This window comes from Pieris rapae, chromosome 22 (genome assembly GCF_905147795.1).
Source record: "Pieris rapae chromosome 22, ilPieRapa1.1, whole genome shotgun sequence".
NCBI lineage: Eukaryota > Metazoa > Arthropoda > Insecta > Lepidoptera > Pieridae > Pieris > Pieris rapae.
Genome location: NC_059530.1, coordinates 1,539,009 through 1,563,681, shown reverse-complemented (window position 1 = coordinate 1,563,681; position 24,673 = coordinate 1,539,009). Strand labels below are relative to the sequence as shown.

General features: G+C 38.7%; 4 protein-coding genes across 4 annotated transcripts; 2 read left to right on the top strand and 2 right to left on the bottom strand.

The window, feature by feature from the left end:
- Positions 1-890: 890 nt before the first annotated feature.
- LOC111001057 (titin-like) lies at positions 891-7,552 on the bottom strand. The gene is made up of 4 exons (XM_045633287.1): positions 7,537-7,552; positions 6,683-7,294; positions 6,447-6,574; positions 891-6,404 (listed from the first exon to the last, which is right to left on the bottom strand). Exons 1-4 carry the CDS (start codon positions 7,550-7,552, stop codon positions 891-893), a joined length of 6,270 nt encoding a protein of 2,089 aa, XP_045489243.1.
- Positions 7,553-9,787: 2,235 nt separating this feature from the next.
- On the bottom strand, positions 9,788-12,662 carry LOC111001074. Its single transcript, XM_022270781.2, has 2 exons — positions 12,577-12,662; positions 9,788-10,809 (listed from the first exon to the last, which is right to left on the bottom strand). Exons 1-2 carry the CDS (start codon positions 12,578-12,580, stop codon positions 10,316-10,318), a joined length of 498 nt encoding a protein of 165 aa, XP_022126473.2. The 5' UTR covers positions 12,581-12,662; the 3' UTR covers positions 9,788-10,315.
- A 3,465-nt stretch (positions 12,663-16,127) lies between these two features.
- On the top strand, positions 16,128-20,705 carry LOC111001056 (PBAN-type neuropeptides-like). The gene is made up of 6 exons (XM_022270758.2): positions 16,128-16,215; positions 17,390-17,484; positions 18,134-18,228; positions 18,897-19,026; positions 19,909-20,015; positions 20,576-20,705. Exons 1-6 carry the CDS (start codon positions 16,135-16,137, stop codon positions 20,629-20,631), a joined length of 564 nt encoding a protein of 187 aa, XP_022126450.2. The 5' UTR covers positions 16,128-16,134; the 3' UTR covers positions 20,632-20,705.
- An 818-nt stretch (positions 20,706-21,523) lies between these two features.
- On the top strand, positions 21,524-22,751 carry LOC123690164. Its single transcript, XM_045633180.1, has 2 exons — positions 21,524-21,580; positions 21,733-22,751. Exons 1-2 carry the CDS (start codon positions 21,526-21,528, stop codon positions 22,713-22,715), a joined length of 1,038 nt encoding a protein of 345 aa, XP_045489136.1. The 5' UTR covers positions 21,524-21,525; the 3' UTR covers positions 22,716-22,751.
- The last annotated feature ends 1,922 nt before the right edge of the window (positions 22,752-24,673 follow it).

The following is a 24,673-nucleotide window of genomic DNA, read 5'->3' as shown; positions in this document are numbered from 1 at the left end:
CTTTGTGGATTAATTAAATGCACATTTCGTTGCATAAAAATACCACATGTCCTAACGTGTCTATGGGGATTCGGTCATATGTTATTTTCTCTTTCAGAATACGGTGGTGTAACACATGGTTACTCAACGGCAAACACTGATTCGCGAGGCTCGTCATATGGTGGTGACCAAGCCGAGAGTTACCGTAATGGTAATTCCGGTTACGATGCGTACTCTCGAAACAACGGACAGGCCAATAGTGCTGCAGCATCTGGAAGCAGCTATTTGGCAAATTACGGACCAGGAAGCAGCTATGTGAAATCTTCTAATTCAAGAGCGAATTCACAGAGCGCTTCGAGCAATTCCCAAAACAGTTATACTGGTTATAATGGTTAGTGAAGTAGTTAAAATTATTTATTTTCTGAGAGGATATTTTTATCAAACAATAAGTGTATTTGAATGAGGTTTCTTTTCTCTTTTTTTTCAGGTGCACCAGTTCCTCAGAATTATTATAATCAATATTATAATCCACCATCTTACGTACCTCCAACTTCATACCCTCCTTCATCAGTACCAGCATATCCACCATTCGCATACCATGGGTATCCACCCAACTTCTATCCCGGGAATACACCTAGAATTCCCCCGTTCTACCCTGGCTTCAAAAATCCCAGCTACCCCCTTCACCCGATTCCTAACAATCCCGTCCCAATAGTTCCATTAACTCAACCAGTACAACCTATTCCACCTACCACTAACCTACCACTGCCACCTTTACGTCAGCCCACTGTACCAAACGTTCTAATACCAATAAATACTGCTCAGGCAACAACCTTCACCAACAATGCATCGGGAAAGACTTATGCCACAAGCTCTACGCCTAATAGTGGATCTAACAGTTATAGTTACACCTATGGAACTAGCACTGGCACTGGTTCAGGCACAGGTTCTGGAAGTAGCACTGGAGGATCTAGCACTGGCACTGGTTCAGGCACAGGCTCTGGAAGTAGCACTGGAGGAACAGGATCTAGCACTGGCACTGGTTCAGGCACAGGCTCTGGAAGTAGCACTGGAGGAACAGGCACTGGCACTGGTTCAGGCACAGGCTCTGGAAGTAGTACTGGAGGATCTAGCACTGGCACTGGTTCAGGCACTGGCACTGGAAGTAGCACTGGAGGAACAGGATCTAGCACTGGCACTGGTTCAGGCACAGGCTCTGGAAGTAGTACTGGAGGATCTAGCACTGGCACTGGTTCAGGCATAGGCTCTGGAACCAGCACTGGAGGAACAGGATCAAGCACTGGCACTGGTTCAGGCACAGGCTCTGGAAGTAGCACTGGAGGATCTAGCACTGGCACTGGTTCAGGCACTGGCTCTGGAAGTAGCACTGGAGGAACAGGATCTAGCACTGGCACTGGTTCAGGCACAGGCTCTGGAAGTAGTACTGGAGGATCTAGCACTGGCACTGGTTCAGGCACTGGCTCTGGAAGTAGCACTGGAGGATCTAGCACTGGCACTGGTTCAGGCACTGGCTCTGGAAGTAGCACTGGAGGATCTAGCTCTGGCACTGGTTCAGGCACAGGCTCTGGAAGTAGCACTGGAGGATCTAGCTCTGGCACTGGTTCAGGCACAGGCTCTGGAAGTAGTACTGGAGGATCTAGCACTGGCACTGGTTCAGGCACTGGCTCTGGAAGTAGCACTGGAGGATCTAGCACTGGCACTGGTTCAGGCACTGGCTCTGGAAGTAGCACTGGAGGATCTAGCTCTGGCACTGGTTCAGGCACAGGCTCTGGAACCAGCACTGGAGGAACAGGATCAAGCACTGGCACTGGTTCAGGCACAGGCTCTGGAACCAGCACTGGAGGAACAGGATCAAGCACTGGCACTGGTTCAGGCACTGGCTCTGGAAGTAGCACTGGAGGATCTAGCTCTGGCACTGGTTCAGGCACAGGCTCTGGAAGTAGTACTGGAGGATCTAGCACTGGCACTGGTTCCGGCACTGGCTCTGGAAGTAGCACTGGAGGATCTAGCACTGGCACTGGTTCAGGCACTGGCTCTGGAAGTAGCACTGGAGGATCTAGCTCTGGCACTGGTTCAGGCACAGGCTCTGGAAGTAGCACTGGAGGATCTAGCTCTGGCACTGGTTCAGGCACAGGCTCTGGAAGTAGCACTGGAGGATCTAGCACTGGCACTGGTTCAGGCATAGGCTCTGGAACCAGCACTGGAGGAACAGGATCAAGCACTGGCACTGGTTCAGGCACAGGCTCTGGAAGTAGCACTGGAGGATCTAGCACTGGCACTGGTTCAGGCATAGGCTCTGGAACCAGCACTGGAGGAACAGGATCAAGCACTGGCACTGGTTCAGGCACAGGCTCTGGAAGTAGCACTGGAGGATCTAGCACTGGCACTGGTTCAGGCACTGGCTCTGGAAGTAGCACTGGAGGATCTAGCACTGGCACTGGTTCAGGCACTGGCTCTGGAAGTAGCACTGGAGGATCTAGCTCTGGCACTGGTTCAGGCACAGGCTCTGGAAGTAGCACTGGAGGATCTAGCACTGGCACTGGTTCAGGCATAGGCTCTGGAACCAGCACTGGAGGAACAGGATCAAGCACTGGCACTGGTTCAGGCACAGGCTCTGGAAGTAGCACTGGAGGATCTAGCACTGGCACTGGTTCAGGCATAGGCTCTGGAACCAGCACTGGAGGAACAGGATCAAGCACTGGCACTGGTTCAGGCACAGGCTCTGGAAGTAGCACTGGAGGATCTAGCACTGGCACTGGTTCAGGCACTGGCTCTGGAAGTAGCACTGGAGGATCTAGCACTGGCACTGGTTCAGGCACTGGCTCTGGAAGTAGCACTGGAGGATCTAGCTCTGGCACTGGTTCAGGCACAGGCTCTGGAAGTAGCACTGGAGGATCTAGCACTGGCACTGGTTCAGGCACAGGCTCTGGAAGTAGCACTGGAGGATCTAGCTCTGGAGGATCTAGCACTGGCACTGGTTCAGGCACTGGCTCTGGAAGTAGCACTGGAGGATCTAGCTCTGGCACTGGTTCAGGCACTGGCTCTGGAAGTAGCACTGGAGGAACAGGATCTAGCACTGGCACTGGTTCAGGCACAGGCTCTGGAAGTAGTACTGTAGGATCTAGCACTGGCACTGGTTCAGGCACTGGCACTGGAAGTAGCACTGGAGGATCAGGATCTAGCACTGGCACTGGTTCAGGCACAGGCTCTGGAAGTAGCACTGGAGGATCTAGCTCTGGCACTGGTTCAGGCACAGGCTCTGGAAGTAGTACTGGAGGATCTAGCTCTGGCACTGGTTCAGGCACAGGCTCTGGAAGTAGTACTGGAGGATCTAGCACTGGCACTGGTTCAGGCACTGGCACTGGAAGTAGCACTGGAGGAACAGGATCTAGCACTGGCACTGGTTCAGGCACAGGCTCTGGAACCAGCACTGGAGGAACAGGATCTAGCACTGGCACTGGTTCAGGCATAGGCTCTGGAACCAGCACTGGAGGAACAGGTTCTAGCACTGGCACTGGTTCAGGCACAGGCTCTGGAAGTAGTACCGGAGGATCTAGCACTGGCACTGGTTCAGGCATAGGCTCTGGAACCAGCACTGGAGGAACAGGATCTAGCACTGGCACTGGTTCAGGCACAGGCTCTGGAAGTAGCACTGGAGGATCTAGCTCTGGCACTGGTTCAGGCACTGGCACTGGAAGTAGCACTGGAGGAACAGGATCTAGCACTGGCACTGGTTCAGGCATAGGCTCTGGAACCAGCACTGGAGGAACAGGATCTAGCACTGGCACTGGTTCAGGCATAGGCTCTGGAACCAGCACTGGAGGAACAGGATCTAGCACTGGCACTGGTTCAGGCACAGGCTCTGGAAGTAGTACTGGAGGATCTAGCACTGGCACTGGTTCAGGCACAGGCTCTGGAAGTAGTACTGGAGGATCTAGCTCTGGCACTGGTTCAGGCACTGGCTCTGGAAGTAGCACTGGAGGATCTAGCTCTGGCACTGGTTCAGGCACTGGCACTGGAAGTAGCACTGGAGGAACAGGATCTAGCACTGGCACTGGTTCAGGCACAGGCTCTGGAAGTAGTACTGGAGGATCTAGCACTGGCACTGGTTCAGGCACAGGCTCTGGAAGTAGCACTGGAGGATCTAGCACTGGCACTGGTTCAGGCATAGGCTCTGGAACCAGCACTGGAGGATCAGGATCTAGCACTGGCACTGGTTCAGGCACAGGCTCTGGAAGTAGCACTGGAGGATCTAGCACTGGCACTGGTTCAGGCACAGGCTCTGGAAGTAGTACTGGAGGATCTAGCACTGGCACTGGTTCAGGCATAGGCTCTGGAACCAGCACTGGAGGAACAGGTTCTAGCACTGGCACTGGTTCAGGCACAGGCTCTGGAAGTAGCACTGGAGGATCAGGATCTAGCACTGGCACTGGTTCAGGCATAGGCTCTGGAAGTAGTACTGGAGGATCTAGCTCTGGCACTGGTTCAGGCATAGGCTCTGGAACCAGCACTGGAGGATCAGGATCTAGCACTGGCACTGGTTCAGGCACAGGCTCTGGAAGTAGCACTGGAGGATCTAGCTCTGGCACTGGTTCAGGCACAGGCTCTGGAACCAGCACTGGAGGAACAGGATCTAGCACTGGCACTGGTTCAGGCATAGGCTCTGGAACCAGCACTGGAGGAACAGGATCTAGCACTGGCACTGGTTCAGGCACAGGCTCTGGAAGTAGTACTGGAGGATCTAGCTCTGGCACTGGTTCAGGCACAGGCTCTGGAAGTAGTACTGGAGGATCTAGCACTGGCACTGGTTCAGGCACTGGCACTGGAAGTAGCACTGGAGGAACAGGATCTAGCACTGGCACTGGTTCAGGCATAGGCTCTGGAAGTAGTACTGGAGGATCTAGCACTGGCACTGGTTCAGGCACAGGCTCTGGAAGTAATACTGGAGGATCTAGCACTGGCACTGGTTCAGGCATAGGCTCTGGAACCAGCACTGGAGGAACAGGTTCTAGCACTGGCACTGGTTCAGGCATAGGCTCTGGAAGTAGCACTGGAGGATCAGGATCTAGCTCTGGCACTGGTTCAGGCACAGGCTCTGGAAGTAGCACTGGAGGATCTAGCACTGGCACTGGTTCAGGCATAGGCTCTGGAACCAGCACTGGAGGAACAGGTTCTAGCACTGGCACTGGTTCAGGCACAGGCTCTGGAAGTAGTACCGGAGGATCTAGCACTGGCACTGGTTCAGGCACTGGCTCTGGAAGTAGCACTGGAGGATCAGGATCTAGCACTGGCACTGGTTCAGGCACAGGCTCTGGAAGTAGTACTGGAGGATCTAGCACTGGCACTGGTTCAGGCATAGGCTCTGGAACCAGCACTGGAGGAACAGGTTCTAGCACTGGCACTGGTTCAGGCACAGGCTCTGGAAGTAGCACTGGAGGATCTAGCTCTGGCACTGGTTCAGGCACAGGCTCTGGAAGTAGTACTGGAGGATCTAGCACTGGCACTGGTTCAGGCACTGGCTCTGGAAGTAGCACTGGAGGATCTAGCACTGGCACTGGTTCAGGCACTGGCTCTGGAAGTAGCACTGGAGGATCTAGCTCTGGCACTGGTTCAGGCACAGGCTCTGGAACCAGCACTGGAGGAACAGGATCAAGCACTGGCACTGGTTCAGGCACTGGCTCTGGAAGTAGCACTGGAGGATCTAGCTCTGGCACTGGTTCAGGCACAGGCTCTGGAAGTAGCACTGGAGGATCTAGCTCTGGCACTGGTTCAGGCACAGGCTCTGGAAGTAGCACTGGAGGATCTAGCTCTGGCACTGGTTCAGGCACAGGCTCTGGAAGTAGCACTGGAGGATCTAGCACTGGCACTGGTTCAGGCATAGGCTCTGGAACCAGCACTGGAGGAACAGGATCAAGCACTGGCACTGGTTCAGGCACAGGCTCTGGAAGTAGCACTGGAGGATCTAGCACTGGCACTGGTTCAGGCATAGGCTCTGGAACCAGCACTGGAGGAACAGGATCAAGCACTGGCACTGGTTCAGGCACAGGCTCTGGAAGTAGCACTGGAGGATCTAGCACTGGCACTGGTTCAGGCACTGGCTCTGGAAGTAGCACTGGAGGATCAGGATCTAGCACTGGCACTGGTTCAGGCACAGGCTCTGGAAGTAGTACTGGAGGATCTAGCACTGGCACTGGTTCAGGCATAGGCTCTGGAACCAGCACTGGAGGAACAGGTTCTAGCACTGGCACTGGTTCAGGCACAGGCTCTGGAAGTAGCACTGGAGGATCAGGATCTAGCACTGGCACTGGTTCAGGCACAGGCTCTGGAAGTAGCACTGGAGGATCTAGCTCTGGCACTGGTTCAGGCACAGGCTCTGGAAGTAGCACTGGAGGATCTAGCTCTGGCACTGGTTCAGGCATAGGCTCTGGAACCAGCACTGGAGGAACAGGATCTAGCACTGGCACTGGTTCAGGCATAGGCTCTGGAACCAGCACTGGAGGAACAGGATCTAGCACTGGCACTGGTTCAGGCACAGGCTCTGGAAGTAGTACTGGAGGATCTAGCACTGGCACTGGTTCAGGCACAGGCTCTGGAAGTAGCACTGGAGGATCTAGCACTGGCACTGGTTCAGGCATAGGCTCTGGAACCAGCACTGGAGGAACAGGTTCTAGCACTGGCACTGGTTCAGGCACAGGCTCTGGAAGTAGTACCGGAGGATCTAGCACTGGCACTGGTTCAGGCATAGGCTCTGGAACCAGCACTGGAGGAACAGGATCTAGCACTGGCACTGGTTCAGGCATAGGCTCTGGAACCAGCACTGGAGGAACAGGATCTAGCACTGGCACTGGTTCAGGCACAGGCTCTGGAAGTAGTACTGGAGGATCTAGCACTGGCACTGGTTCAGGCACAGGCTCTGGAAGTAGTACTGGAGGATCTAGCACTGGCACTGGTTCAGGCATAGGCTCTGGAACCAGCACTGGAGGAACAGGATCTAGCACTGGCACTGGTTCAGGCACAGGCTCTGGAAGTAGCACTGGAGGATCAGGATCTAGCACTGGCACTGGCTCAGGCACAGGCTCTGGAAGTAGTACTGGAGGATCTAGCTCTGGCACTGGTTCAGGCACTGGCTCTGGAAGTAGTACTGGAGGATCTAGCTCTGGCACTGGTTCAGGCACAGGCTCTGGAAGTAGCACTGGAGGAACAGGATCTAGCACTGGCACTGGTTCAGGCACAGGCTCTGGAAGTAACACTGGAGGGTACAGTGGTGGATGGACTTCAGGCTTTGGTTTAGGCACTGGTGTAACAGGTCAGTTAACTTCATTCTATAGTAGATTATGTTAATAATTGTTTGTTTTTTACCTTTATCAGAAATTTGTTAAACACTGAATATTCGGCTATTTGAATTGAATTAGCAGCTGTGTAAGAACCCGTATTATACAATGTTTATAATTTCAGTTATCGAACCAGTCATCCCCGACGTCGTACCTTACCCGCAATCAAAAGGCAAACTATGTATCTGCTTCAGTAACTACTTACAGATGCCAGCAGTCATTCGTAATCAATTCAGATTTTACTAAACCGACTTTTATAAGTAAGCAAGCATTTTAAAAATCAATCTTTGTATTGAACCAAAAATATTAATAAATCAATAGAGCAATTATGTTATTTTTATTATACGTCACTTCACTTTACCAGACTTTTACCCAAGTGTCTAAATCATTAATTTCTTACCATAGTTTTCAAACTGATTTTAGACTACGTTTTCCCGAAAAGATAGAGGTACGTTGTCAAGTCTAGTCAAGTCAAAAATAATTTAGAGAATGACTACTTTTACATTTGTAGTTTCAAATTAATACATTTTGTCTTCTTTTCGTTTAACTTAAGATTATTTGTACTAAACTAGTGAACCACACTTTAGATGGCACTGTTTACATTCTCAAGTGATGGATTTCGTTGTTTCACTTTAAATAAAAGTGTCATCAGCAAACAGTATTCGTGAAGCTCCTTTACAAGAAATGGTAGGTCATTTATATAAACATGGAATGGGGACCAAGTATGGAGCCTTGCGGTACGCCCATAGTAACGATCGATACGATCCCTGTGATAAAGCTCCATTTACATTTACCTTTTGAATTCTATCGCTCAGGTATGATTCCATAAGATATAGCGCTTTTTTTCCAATGCCATAGTGTTGAAGCTTTTTGATTTGGATTTCGTTATGGACACAGTTAAAAGCCTTTGATAAATCGCAAAAAAGTCCAATGGCACCATGAGAATTTTCCCAAGTATTTAAAATCTCGGAAATTAATTTAATGCCAGCATCGGCTGTTTAGCGACCACAGCGCGTTGTAAAAGTAATATCAAAGACAATTAACGTAAATTGACAAATCATTGCGAAGGAAAAGCTGAAACTCTCGTGGTTATAAAAAATTTTGTATCTGTTACAAAATAACAAATATTTAGCTTATGTTTGGAAATCATATCGTTTTAAAAATCTTACCTACGGCCTGGAGCCCGAAAGCTTGGCCTAGGCGAGTTTTCCAATCTTTGAATTGACTAAACTACAACATACTTTTGATACTTAAAGATTTATTGAATTATGCAATAGCACGAGATTCAACAATGACGTAGTAAATTAAATTGGTACTTACTTAAATACACTGGTCAATATAACCTTCCTTGTGGTTCTCGGGTTGAGATAACTCTTTATTAGCTATTGTTATTTATTTATGCGTTTATATTAGATATATGTAAAAAATAATTATATTTATATATTAAGGTTTATTAATAACGTATAGAGATGCACCTACTTTAAATTTCTTTTGTAACAAGTATGATATAGATTCTAACAAGCCGATAGATATAACAAGAAATAATTTTAATTTCAGTACAATTAGATTCAATTGATATTTATTTCATTTCACGAGTAACAAGAGTTTTAGTTTTGCCGCCTTCTATTTGTACTATTTGTTACTGTCTATATTAACTACTATAATATCATAACGTCATGACAAAAAAGGTTTTTTCGCCTGAGCCGAGCGTTCAAAGATATTGCGGAACAAGCGATAGAAATAAATATATAGAGCGGAATTCCATTGTTTATTACAAGAACAATTGCAGATTGCGGGAATTTTTTTTAATTGTTTCAATTGCATTTTAAGAATTTGATTAGCGATATAATGTTTTTTTTTATAGAACAGGGGGCAAACGGGCAGGAGGCTCACCTGATGTTAATCTCATGTTTGCGCTTTAATTATTATATATATATATATATATATTAGGGGCTGTCCATTAATCGCGTGAGGTCCGAAGGGGAGGGGCTCGGCAAAAATCACGTGTACTTATCGTACGTTACGTACGTTACGTTTAAAGAAGTGAAACTTCTTTAGGTGAATAAGGGTATTACGAATGAAACACAATTATATTTTTTTTTCACGTTCATAAGTTTACATTATGTTACCTATATGAATAAATGATTTTTGATTGATTGATTGATTCGAAATAGCGTTACGATGATGGGCAGCGTCTCAAAGAAAAGGGAGGGAGCGATTGAGGCCGATTGGGAGAGAGTGAGAAACGGCAAACGAAGCATGAAGCAAATAGCCATGGTGCGAGAGTGGGAAGCAAGCGAGTGAGAAAGATCGAGAGACACAGAGTCAGATAGAGTGAACGTCTTATCACGCACAGTACCATGGAGCGAGAGTTGAGAGGAGAGGAGGAGTAAGGGAGATCGAGGAAAAATACACGCTATTGGTTGATGTATTCGTTTAATAGTTACATATAAGAACTTTAGATGGAAATTTGGTCACATACCGTCTGTTGCAGTAAACGCATTTTTTTATTTATTTACTTTATAATTAGCACGTATATATTATGTAAACAGTGCGAATATAGATATACAAAAAGATGGAGTTATCATATACTAGTTCATGTACAAGTATTTGATCTATTGGGGCTTTTACCTTAATAATAAATAGTTTTTTTTTATAGAACAGGGGGCAAACGGGCAGGAGGCTCACCTGATGTTAAGTGATACCGCCGCCCATGGACACTCTCAATGCCAGAGGGCTCGCGAGAAGAAGTATCACAATCCTATTGGCTTAAATATTCTCTTTGATCCAATAATACGAATGTGGCTGAATAGTAGTGAGCCCACCAAGTATGCACTCAAACACACAAACTCTAACACTCAAACATAAAAAGAGTATGAATCCAAACATAATAATCACGGCTTTATCTTACAGAAAATATAAAAAAATACTATACAAAGCATACTTATTTAACATGCTTAATCTAAATAAAGTTCAACACACGTTTAAGGACCTGAATTCAATTCTTCGTTCACTTGTGATTTTCTTATAACATCATCTATAACATTTCTTGTTTTCAAAAGATTCTTCCTCAATTTATATACCACCTGTTCAGCCATCTCTTCATTGACATCCGGCAGTTCGTTCTTAATACATTTCTTTACATCATCAAACGTTGAGTTTGGTATACCATCGTTTATTTCTTCTACAGTCTCTTTCTCTCCCTTGTCAATAACATTGTGCAGATCTGCAGCGAAATTATGCAAGAATACCTCCAATGTTTCCTTCACAACTTCCATATCTGTTACTGTTAAATTGTTATATTGCGTTTTAACATAATCAGACATTATCGTTTTGAAGTTTTGAATGTATGAGATCGTGCGTATGTCCTTTTCTATACGTTCGATGTCGGATTTCTCTAATGCGTTTAATTCTGGAATATCTTTTGTTGGAAATGCTCTGGCCGCTATCAGTAGCGTTAGAAGTAGGACAGGGTTCCCTAGTAATAACAAAAATATTTATTATTTAGTTATGTTGTACAGTATTAAATTCGCTCAAATTATAATATTAACCGTATTTGGAATACTAATGCTTATCCTTGAAGCATATCTACTTGGCTATGTTTTAACATATATAAATTAGATATCTTTCAAACGAGCGTACCAATTCTTAAAAGGCCGGAAACGCAAGCCCTCTGGCATTGAGTTTCCATGGGCGGCGGTATCACTTAACATGAGGTGAGCCTCCTACCCGTTTGCCCCCTATTCTATAAAAAAATGTATAGTTTTACAATAAAGAGTTAAGATGGTTTGGGTAAGTTTCTTACTAACGCTTTTACATCAAATTGGGGCCGTTAAAGTATAACAGTTACAAGTTAGCAGATTTAATGAAACTCAACCCTTTCCCCCCAATTAAACCCTTCTTGTCAAAGCACTCAAAAATAATAGTACATAAACTTATTAATTTTTTGTTGGAATCGCCGATGGATTTCGTTTACAAGCAAAGACAATTTAATTCAAATATTATAAAATTAAAGGAGCCGTTTCAGTATTAGGTAAGCACTTTTTTTTTACTAATTTACTAATCCCCCTCCTCTTTTCAGCAATAGGATACAATGCTCTCTAAAGGAATAGTACATATAATGATTTGTAGGAATCCTCGAAAAAGCATTTCGTTCACAAGCATAGACAATGAGTGGGCAATAGAAAAAAATAAATAATCACTGTTGAAGTAATCACCTAATAAGTACATCAGGGATGTTACGGAGCTCCGTAAACGTAACCGAAACAATCCGGATATCCGAAATAAATATATATCCGTATCCGTTTCACAACTGTCGGATAAAGGCGGAGTGTAAATCTAGATAAAACTACATGTTTCGGCAGGTTTTTGTTAATCGTTTCATTACTCACAAAAATAATTTAAAAGAAAACATTTAATATGATAAACATAGGTTATAAGTTAATATGTGCAATGTGTAAAGCTAAATGTTTTTGGAAAGCTATTAAACTTAAGCTATTATAATACCAACTGATCATATCCATAACATTTCTAAAGTACATCAAAGAACCTCCCTCCTTCCTCCAAATGTACTTATGTAATACTTGAAATACCCCTATATATAGCATATATCAAGGTATTCTTTTTTTAGTCTTTACTAACTTTTTAGTTTAAAAAAACCTATTCTTTATCTAACTAAAGCATTAGATCCTTACATATATATATATATATATATATATATAATATTGGTGTTTTGTATGGGAGGAACAAGAAGTCGACTTACTTAAAATAGAATATATCTTTAAGTATGTACCATTGCTATCGATACACTTTGCCCTCTTATTATAGTTCATTGATCACTAACTCAAAAACATTCGCACGGAAATCAATAATATAATTAAAAGCGGTTTCGACTGCCTCATCACTGTTAAATTTTTTACGTTGCCAAGTCATCCAAATATTAATCAAAATTGGTAATCATAATATAATATGAAAGGACCTATACAAAGAACGTTTAAAACAAAAAGTTTAAAACACATTTTTTAAAATCGAGACGTAGCACTGCACTTAATACGTCAAAAACAAAATACATAAATCGCACGTTCATTTGTTTTTAATATTTACTCACTGTATATTTTACAATTTATAAAATTTTACTTTCTAAATAAATTTAGTCAACAATTATTATAGAAGAAATTACCATATTTTTAAACTTTTATAATAAAACTGACTTTTGACCCTATATCACACAACGATGGGTACTTACGCATTGTGTACGATGTGGTACAATTGTAGTCGAAGAATAAATGATGATATTTTAGTAATTCAGCGATACACGAGTGGATGGTTTTATGCAAGAATGCAGTAGACGATAATGAACTTCTCGATTTGGACCGGTGACTAATAGTCTCCTCCTAATCCGGCTGCAGGTTTTGTGCTATCATAGGTTATTTGCTAAACAAATATGTATTTCTATAACTAGGAGAATGTATCATATAAAAAAAATACGGGTGCCTGTGTGATCACCTGGCCGCACTTCTTCATAGCCAGGTGTAAACAGGTATTTCGATACATTTATACGTTCATAACGTACATTTATTAATTATATATATCAAATTGAAGCTAATTATTTTTATAATAAATCTTTATGTAAATTGCCGTCATTTAGACGATGTTTTATTTAAATAACAAGTGAACGAAATGTTTTCCCAAAAAACAATTCAAAATAATTTCACTTAAAATACTAGCGGCCAAATTTTATAGGCAACTTGGTAGATATAGATTCTCCTAATTATAAATATACATAAAAATTTAGTTTATAGCAAATAACCGATGAGCGGACTAATCCTGCAGGCGGATGGACCATAACGGAAGCGTTCGTAAATTCTTTTCGAGGCATTTCAACTGAGGTAGCAATGAGAGTACTAACAGATACTATCTCTTTTCATCGACGCGTAAATACAATTTGTCGGAGACGGAAGAGTATTTTAGATAAAAGAGTTAAACTGATTTAGTTTTAAGTAAGGGGAATGTGTAATAATACTGTACGCCGTAAATTTCTTCTACGATTTAATTTAAATTAATCAGCAAAAAACTTAATTACAATAAACATACACAAATTACGCGCAGATAAACACAATATCTAAATGATAAATTATATTTACTTTCCGCACTTTCATCTCTTTAGATAGAATTCCACTGTTATCTCGATCTTGAATCGGGCGAGAGAAGCTTCGGCCGGGTAAAAAACTTACTACATGTAACTAAAATGAGAAAGTAAAAATTAAAAATAAATAAGTTGTGAATTAAATAATTACTATTAATTGCAGCAGGCTTATGATGGCAGAGGTTGTTTTTATAAGTTCATGATATTGAAATCAGTTTATAAAAAATTGTTTCATCTAAGTAACAGATGAGGTTATATTTTTCTAATCCCGGATCTTAGACTAATACAGCTGGGAGAATATTAGCGAAAGACTGGCATTTAGAAGCTATTTATATGTATAACAATCCCCTTACTTCGAATCTTAGAACACAGATAAGCCTTGTTCTAGTATTCTGAGACTTCTATGATAACGCCCAGACACATGTGTCTGCCATACACACATTAATTTAAACATATCAAAAAGGTTAGTCGACATCACAGGAGAACGAAGAGCTGGCAGCTACCTCGCACAAAGAATTAGTCTAGCTATTCAAAGGGGGAACGCTGCTAGTATCTTCAGAACCTTGCCTAAAGGGACTCCTTATTTTTTTTTTTTTTTTATTTGATAAAGATTGCCAACGCTCGGCACACTGATACATTTGGTAAAAACAAACACAAAATACAATTTTGAATGTGATGAGCAATTAGAGGCAAACATGACATTCATTTAGAGCACATACAAAAATCAATCGTAACAATTTTTAAACAAAACAAACATTACAAAAAAGAAACAATTACAAAAAAGAAACAATTACAAAAAACTAAACCAAAATTGATTTTAAAGTGTGAGGGGAGCAACTCTGGATATCCAGACCTAACTTGTTTATCAGAATGCTTAATCTGGACACCGGAGAGCTTTGACCAAAACGCGTCCTACGGAAAGGAGGGACAAATGAAATAACGGGATGCCTAGGGGATCGAGAGGGTACATGAATCTTAAATTTAGAAAGAAGGTTCGGACAATCAATCTTATTATTAAATATCTTTGCTGCAAACGATATATCAATAATTTTTCTGCGATTCTCCAATGACATCATATTAAAGTATAATAATATTTTTTAATAATTAAATTTTAAGGTTAGTTATTAGATATATTTTATGTATTATGTTTAGATAATTGTGGTTATATTATTACATGACTAAATTATATTTGGATTTAAACATTATACGTTTTGCATAATACCATCCAATAAATCTTTATTCAGTAAACGGCTCATTTCCGAGTGGTCATATATATGACCGCGTAGGTGTATCGGTAATCCGGTTTGAACCGTTTTCCATTTCAACTAACGAACAACGGGACGTTAAATGTGCTCAAGTAAAAACAATTTTGATTACATTTTGTTTTTATATGTAGCCTAAATACATATCAGAGCAGTGTTGGCCTAGTGGCTTCAGCGTGCGACTCTCATACCTGGCGATCTGCCCCGCCGTCTACCTTGCGACATCAACCACCTTGTCCTGGTTATCTGGCTCGCGACAGCAATTTTTTTTATAGAACCGGGGGCAAATGGGTCAAACAAATATGAGCAAATGAAGTTATTAGATTGTTCATCAATTTCCCAATGTTTTCAATTGTTATTCTACTATTCGAGAGATAAAGACAGCAGCCATTCTCAAGTTAAATTAAGCGTAAATTAATTGAAGAATAATTAAAGTAGATAGAATTTTGCCATCATAGGCAATTCACCAACTAGGGCCGTTCAAGAACAATTGGTAATGTCGCAAATATTTTTTTTGAATGTTATTGATTTTTCAACTCTACCTTTTAAGTTTTCTAAATAACCCTTTCAAAAATCTTGAATTTGTCATCTCAAACTCAAAATAACTTCACGTAATATATACAAGTCTATAAACGTCAACAGTTTTTTTTTTTTAAATTGATTCTAAATTTAAATTTAATACGAGTTCTCAAGCACGGGAATCGAACCTATGACGACTTACGCCACTAGGGCCACACTTTAAGAAGACACCAGAGGCGAATACTATTAAACGTCCATAAACTTTAATTAAACTTAATTAAATCAAGAGATTTATCTGTTTGCTAATAATAGAAATGTCAATCCGAGCTTGATAATTTATTTTCCCAGAAACATTTGTTTCAATTTAGCTGAAGGTTTCAGCTTTGGGGGAGATAGGGGACAAATGGAATATTGTGTAAACGTTTTTTTCTTTTTTTGTTACGCTGTTTAATGCAGTGTTTGTCTTAAGTCTGTGACTCCCTGAGGTCGTAGGTTCGATCCCCGGCTGTGCACCAATGGAGTTTCTTTCCATGTGCCCATTTAACATTCGCTCGAACGGCGAAGGATAAATTATTGAAAAATTCGGCGTGTTGATACACACACACTTTATTCTCTGCCTTGTTGATAAATACTATACAACGCTGTGAATTAAAATTAGGCCGATAAGAATTATAATTTTACCGCAGAAGTAATATTTTTTTTATACAAAAAGTATTCCGATATGCATTAATACGGCATTTCTTCTTAAACACACACATTTTATAGATTTATAACGTGCCCGTTCAACCCCAACCTCCTCATCGGTACTTTCCTTTACAACAATATAAAAGGGCTTTCTTTCTTAAGCAAAACATCAGTTAACATCCAGAGGGGAACAATGGCATTAGACAGAATAATGTTCACTGTATTACTATTTGTTGCATATAATATGGTTTTGGTTAGCGGTGTTAATTCTAAGGTAGGTATTTAATTAATAATAATATTGTTTTTTTTAATTAGTCAATCTGTATAAGGATAGTGTACTGTTCTTCCCAACCACCTAACAACTAACCGTAGTCTAACAACAGACTGGCTTCAATTATTATTTTTTTTTTTTAAATCTCGCTGTTGGTTATTATGGGCTTTACAGCTCAGCAAATAAGTCGACAAGACTCGAACCTCGGCTTGGGCCGTCACGGGGGGGTCAATACCCTGAAGGGCAAGATGGAAGCTCACTGCAGTGAGCGAAGTACGAAGTAAAGGTCCTCGCCTTTCCCGGGGAAGACGGTTTTTTACTCTAATCTGTTGTTTATTGCTACTGTTATTGTTTTTGGCAGTGCGGGCGGCTTTTAATTTGTCGTTTGCTATTGTGATTGGATCATCCGGATCCGATAGTACGTGTCGGGGCCTCCTGCGAGCCTTTTTAGTCGGGAAGGTGTAGTAAATGATTCTTTTACGCACCAGTGGGTTGGGATGGTGTTAAGCCTTGTCGAGGATGCCAACTTCATGTAGGGCTGTAGGCTTCAATTAATAAGATGATGAAGTATATATATACTTAAATATAATAACTTTGTTAGCGCGTTTTAGGAGACAATCTCACTATCTTAATTTAACGACTCTATGATCTCTGGTATCTCGTGGTATTCCTTTAACATATCGATGTCTATCGGAACTTTACGTTCAATGGTAATTTATTAAAATTGTTTTTGATTATGTTTTGATAAGTTTATTGGTCGATTGGGTTACATCAAATATACAATATCTAGTTGTTGCCTGGAAGAGGTAGCTTCATAGCGATATGGCTATGTAATGTTAAAATTCATTTTATTGTTGTAAATAATTATATAAATATTAAATATATTTCAATTTGCAAATAAATTGGTTGTTTATATATAAAAATATTTTAGACATTATATTGTTATAGTTAGGCATATAATATTGTTATAGTTTATCCGTCAAATATTATATATAATATAAATAAACTCGAAATTAAAAAACAAATTTCGACAGTTGTTGAGTGACAAACTTATTACTAAGATATAAATGTTTCATTCAAGGAGATTTACACTGACAGCATCTAAGTATAGACAAAAAAAAATGTTTTCTAAAACCAAAGACAATAAGAAAACTAATCTATTTGTCATTTTATTAAGGATGACATCCAAGACAGAGGCGCTCATAGTGATCGCGGGGGTGTGTGGTTTGGACCACGACTTGGAAAAAGATCTATGAGACTTGGAGATGATAGGTACAAAAATATTTTATGCAAATCATTAACTATACGTTCTTTTTTTTCTGTTAATATGAGCAATATTTGAGTCGAAAGTGATAGTTAAAATAAAAAAATTGCAATTTGACAATTATATTTTTCATTACCCGCCAAAACTATAGGCAAGATGGCGCCAACTCGTAGGACGAACCATTCTTTAACTCGTCCAGTTTTTTGTGTTTATTATTATATTTCGATCAAAAACAATCTTTGACATAATTAAAAACCGAGGAATCTAGACATACTAATCCTAGATAGAAGATATTATTATTATCTTTTCTATATTAACTGGGATGCGTCATCGTCGATTCGACTTATCTGTGGTAGTTTTATGTCACGTGACAGTTTTAAATTAAGACTATTTTATTAAATTAATGATTTCCAAGTTAACTTCATAACATATACATGTTTAACACAGATTACTTTCATGATTACTAACTAATTATTAAGTATATAATATATAATAATTTAATTTTTTTGACATTCATAAGTGTACTTGTTTACCTAGTATAAAGATATATTTGATTTGATTTAAAGATAGAAACAATAACCTTTATAAATCACATTTAGCCTTAGTATTTGTTGTGTACTTTTTAAATTAAACATCGTTATCGATAATATTTTTCAGTAAAGCAACGTTGTTACGATTACTAGAATCAGCTGACAACCTTCGATACTACTACGACCAGCTTCCTTACGAAATGCAATCTGACGTCGGACAAGGTACTTACATTTATTTTTTAATAATTCGCGTGGGAGCGCAATTTTTTTTTTTTGTTTTTTATCTATCGACGCACAAGCTTTGGTAATTTGCAAATTGTCATAATATACATATTGACATTTTATCGAATGTCTTATTTTTTTCAAAAAATACTAATTTATCGGCGAAGATAAACTCTTCTCTTAGGACCTCTTCGAAACCTCTCGATCTTTCCTTCAACTTTGATTTGGTTTCCTTTGGATTACAGACTCTTGAGCCATACATAGGTTAATTAACGAATAAAGTTGGGGCTTGTTTGTGACCACAGTGGTTTCTTAACGAATAAGTATCGCAACACAGCGAGGAAAAGCTACCATTACACCACAGACCCAAATATTTCAAATTAATTTCAGTTTTCTATTTTTACAATTATAGAAATATCAATCAGATATAATCTTACAACTACGTAAATATTTAATTAGCTAAGCCAATCATAAAAAAACATAAATGGCTATCTTAAGACACGGTATTATTTGAATTTTTTTTTTAAATTCTTGGAAAATTCAATTAAATAAATAATTATATAACTGACAATGTTACGAATGCTTCATAGTTGAGAATCGAGAAAATCAAGAAGTGTTTGGTTATACGCGAAATAATTTTTTTCTATTCAGTAAATAATACTTTACAGACAAAATTATCTTCACACCGAAATTGGGGAGGGCAATCGAAGAAAGACTATTAAATGATGTAGAGTTCACACCACGATTGGGAAGGCGGAAGATCGACCAGGCATTGCCTACAGTAACTGATGAGGAGAGGTACTTTGTTTACTAAAATAGATCCTAAGTTCCTTGGAATATATATGTATGAATATATTTTATTAAAAATAATTATAAAGGAACGTCTTTTCTTGACGGTGGGGTATTTTTCGGATTGGTTGCTTTTTGAAGTGAAACTTCTTTATCAACGTTGGCCGTTTGCCCCCTGTGCTATAAAAAAATATAAAAAAATTACCGTCACATATTTCGGTTACGCGTCACATCTTTCCGTTACGCGCCATCTTATTTTTACCCTACCATGGTTGATTCGAAGCAATTAATAACAAAAATATATAATAACCATAACAATGATAGTAATAACTATATTGCTTAAAAATCTGTAATAATCTTAGTAGTAATAAGGTAAAATGAAATAATTGTATTATTTGTATTCATGTCTATGATAATAAAAGCCTTTTGTTAAACTTTATCCAATTTAACTTTATTTAACCAATGTCTGTAAAGTTGCATATAATAGATCATTTTTCGAAAAATAAGGTCATAAAGAAATTTCACTTCTTACGTGTGTACACTAGTACACACACATTTTTTTAATAGCAGTGTGTGCTTAGTAGTTTGAGCGTATAACTCTGGTCTTTGAGATAGTAAGTGTGTATCTAACCAATACTTTCTCCATATGTATACATTTAACATTCACTCGAACGGTGAAGTGAAACATGATGAGGTAACCGGCTTGCCATAGACCCAAAAAAGTCGACGGCGTCAGGCACAGAAGGGTGATCATCCTTGTCAATTAGACAGACATATAATACAGATACAGAAGCTGCCCGGACCTAATAAGGCTGTAGCACCACCGTTTATTTGCTTTTATCAATATTTATTCGATTTAATTTAATTTTCCATTTTAAATTCTCGTTTCAGCTACAGACAGGACCAAATGGTAATGAATACTCGTCCTAATCATTTCTCACCGCGACTTGGGAGGAATTATAATTTTTCTCCCCGATTAGGAAGAGAATTGACCTATGGTTAGTGATATATTAAATTACTTTATTAGTTCGTAACAAGAATACAGTAATATTAAAATAATTTAATAAGCGTAATTTATCGCTTTCAAAAGATGTCTACAGGCTGTGAGATAATACTAGACAAAAAGAGTGTATGTGAAGTTATACTTCTTCTGCGTATGGAAAAAAAATAACTAAAATGCAGTAGTGATTAACTATAAATATTAAAATTAATCAAAAAGATTTTATTTAAATAAATAAATTACTATTACTGTCCAGTACAATTAAACAGTGCGAATAAATAATATTTATTTATTCGCACTGTTTAATTGTACTGTTACGAAACACGTGTTCTTAATATAAAAATACATACATAGTTATCGATTTCCATGTCACCTAGACCTAACTTTACGATGTCGAATTTAGTTGTTGGTGTGCGCGCGAATTGTAAAAATTCACTGTCATCATTTTTCTCTTTCACTTAGTTATACGACTTCTACTAAGTTACACTAAGTTTATGACTAAATGTATTTTAAAACGTATAAAATGGCTGGTGTAGCATTAATATGAAATTGTTACAGATCTATATCCCAGTGTTCGTGTTTCCAGAAGTGTGAACAACTCAAAGGCGAATTAGACACTTAAAAATAAAGACATGATGTGCGTCAATAATTTTATATTTAATAATGTTTTGGACAAATAATGTTTAGGAATAAATGGTTATGATTATATAATTCGTCTTATTTGTACATCAACAACAATACTTCATTGTTTATTTGTAAAAAAATCTGACTTAAAATTAAGTAAACCATCCCTCCAAATTTTTTTTGTTTCATTGTTTTTGTGCGGCCCATTTTAATGAAATTGATCATGAAACAGATTCAGAAATCGGAAGCCAAGACCTAAAAGAGGTTGTAGTGGCACTGATTTTTTTTTTAATTGTTCACAGATAAGATTTTTTTATGTATAAGTCACTCACATACAATGCAACTGGAATAAAAAGAAATACACATTTTTTAATACACAGCAATTTCGCGTTAGTAGTAGAGATAGTAGGTTCATAAAACACAAAGCAATTACAACTACTATTTTAAAATAAGTCAGTTTGTCTTAGAATTCATTAGAACAAGACATTGGAGAACTTTCGGTACGTAGTTTAAAGCAATGTTAGGAATTATAAAATCTCCGAGATAAACAAAAAATATGTTTCCAGTTCAAGTAATAATAAATGACTATTTATAAAAAATATTTATTTTTTTCTCTAAGCAATCGCAAAAAGGATAGATAAAGTTTTTTTCTTTTTTTCTTTCTATATACTTTAGTTTTTCTATATTTTTTTATAATTTAGCGTATGTTCCTTTAGTATTGGTAAACTATTCTAATGTCGAAAGAATTTCATTATAATTTTTTAAGTCTAGTAGTTTTTGAATATAAAGACAGATATGAAATACTTTTATATTGAAGAATTCATGTCAAGAAATTAATTAACAGTTTGATAAAATCCGTGAAAAAAATCTCGCTCTAATTTAAAATGTTTAATGTTTTTGGTATAAACATACATGAAATGGATTTCTTATCGCTAGCATGTAAGTTTCATATTTATTTTTATATTCGTCACAATATTTTTATTTCATACACATTTTAAAAATCAACCTAACTCTTTAAGTTGTATATAATAATATTGCAATAATTAAACAAGTGCACAAAGATTAGGGAGTCTAATTGTTTATTATTTCAGGTTTTTATTTAAATATTATAGCTCTGACAAACGGTTATGTCCTATTTGCTGCGAATATAGACGACTTCCAAACGATTGCAAAGAAACTTGGCTCACCAAAAGTTATTGACGAACTCAAACAAATAGCAAATGACCCAGAAATTCAAAAATACTTCGCGAAACCTAGAGCAAAATCCCAGCAATATAACGCAGATCAAAATTTTCCTGTCGCAAGACAACGAGAACCGACATTAAGCTTAAAGGAAACTGGTACTAAGATAGATTTTGAAGAATTAGTTGAAAGAGTGAGACAAAGACTAGAAAAAGAATTTCAAAGTAAAAGTAATAATAAAAGAGAAAACTTCAACAGACCTACTAAGCAAATCATAGAACATGTACGAGGTAAAACAAAAACAACTAAAAGAAAACCGTATGACGAAAAAGACACACAAGAAAATGTTGAACCTTCGTATGCAGATCCAATAAATTATGATACAATAAAAGAAACATCAAGAAATGTTCCTGAAACTCACGATTTCGACTTGCCATTCAAGAAAATAGATATGCTAAAAGACGACAGCTATGAAGATTACAAAACACCGGCTAAGGATACGTACGTTTTCAGCAACGAACACCCAAAAGAGAACAGATTTAAAATTAAAAATAACAAAATAGAAGTAAGACCTACATTGGAAATAAAGCGATTGAAGCATAAAACGAAGACAACTGAAGACTACGCAGAAATCGTTGGATCCAACGAAATAAAGGCGAGAACAGAAAAACTAGAATATGAGGATGATAATAGAAGTGAAAAGGTTGGAACTGGTATCCCAACAAGGGAAACTTATAAAATGGTAACACCGAACTATTATGGTAATCTACCAACGGTAGCTGAAAGGTATGATTTTAATGAACCAATACCAGAAAGAGATAGACAAAGAGAAAACATTAAGCACTTCGTTAATCCACCCGCGAGGATTAACAAGAAAATTAGATTACTATAAAAATATTTCTCAATTAAACAAATAGTTGAAAAAAAGAAGAGAAGGAGATAAAAGTATATTTATATATTTAAGATAAATGTAAAGGTAAAAAGAAAACCAAGTAAAAAAGTATTGGTGGTACCTTCATGGTTGTTATGCGGCTCATATATAGGGCTCGCTTGCATACGTAAGATAACAAAACCCCAAAGAGTTTTAGTTATAATAAAATAATTGTCGTATGTATTGAATTGCAAAAAGTAATTTTTTTAAATTACAAGAAAATAAAATCTTAATGCAGACATTTATGAGTTACGAAAAATAAAACTATTTTAAATATTATGTAATTAATTTGAGTGTACAATATTGTGTAGTTCAAGGTGCATTGTCAGCCCTCTTTTTCAAATACTTTCGACTCTACCATCACACGTGGTCCAATGTAGGCCAGCTAAATAAATTTTTTCCATCTCGTACTGATGAGCTTGCAGATGAGTTTTTTCATCGCACGACGACACAAAATACAGAATTTGTTTTTAAGGCAAGTTTTGCCGCTCACCAGGACTGGCTGCCGACCAATGTATTTACGAATCAATTCAACCTCCTAAGGGGGCTAAAAGGGTTCTACAAGAAACTAGCGTACCAATTCTTGAAAGGCTGGCAACGCACTTGTGAGTTCTTTGACAATGTGTCAGTTAACATCAAATGAGCCTCCTGCCCGTTGTTACGTGAACAAATCCTACCGTTTTTGGAATTGTACAACTTTATTGAACTGGGTCGTGCGATAACAAGAGAGTTTTCGATGATCCTTCGGTACTAGAAAGATGCATCAAACAGGATTGTAGCAATAATAATGATTGTTTAGTTATAAATGTTCATTGACTAGCGACCCGCCCCGGCTTCGCACGGGTGCAATGCTGATACTAAATACACTACAGAAAATCTGTGAACGTTGTATATAAAAATCCATAAGAGATACACATATTCCATCAAGGACTTTTCTGTAGACCTTTTCAATGTGTACAATACTTAGTGCATTATTTTGATAAAACTCGTAGGGTTCAGCCTGCGTTTGCAATGTAAGCGGAAAAAATGTAATTATTTACGATATCACATTAGAAACCTTAAAAATAACAGTACTTCTCTACTATTTAATGGATGTTATTATACATATAAACCTTCCTCTTGAATCACTCTATCTATAAAAAAAACTGCAACAAAATCCGTTGCGTAGTTTCAAAGATTTAAGCATACAAAGGGACATAGGGACAGAGAAAGCGACTTTGTTTTATAATATGTAGTGATGAGTCATATGAGACTTCAGACTGTCCAGTCTGTAGTTAATCTAGTCGAGTAACCGATCCCTTCATTCAATCGGTTTGCTTTGATAAATACGGTTAAGCATTTAACAATATACTCAATAAATCAGAAAGTTTTATTGAACGAAAATTTTTCACGAAAACAAGTAAAATGGGATTGAAATTGTTTGCTATAATTTTATTATTTATTTCAGTGATTCAAGCAAACGATTTAGTTATAAAAATACCTCTCGAAGTGGACGATTTAAATCCTATAAATCAATACATCTACACCGGTAAGGGTTTGAAGCCATTATCCATGTATAATTTGATGAATTATAAAGAATTTCCGAAGAGATTTACACAAGGAAATAAGAAAATTGTTTTTGCTAATGGTCACGGTCTGAGTGGAAGTTTCGACGCATTTTCAGCAAAGAGAAGAATTTAAAAAGCTTTTTACATAAATAAAAATGAATCCCAAAAATGTAGTTTTATTTGTAACTTAGATTTTTATTTCAGAAATGCGAACAATCTTTGCGTTGTTCTGAGAAGAACGGGCAAGAAACTCAGCAAGTTTTACCCGCCCTCTACAATACAATTATTTCAAGGAAAATGTATAAACCACAACGTCATTAAAGTTACATATGTTAAAAAAAAATATTTTTAATAATTAAATTTTAAGGTTAG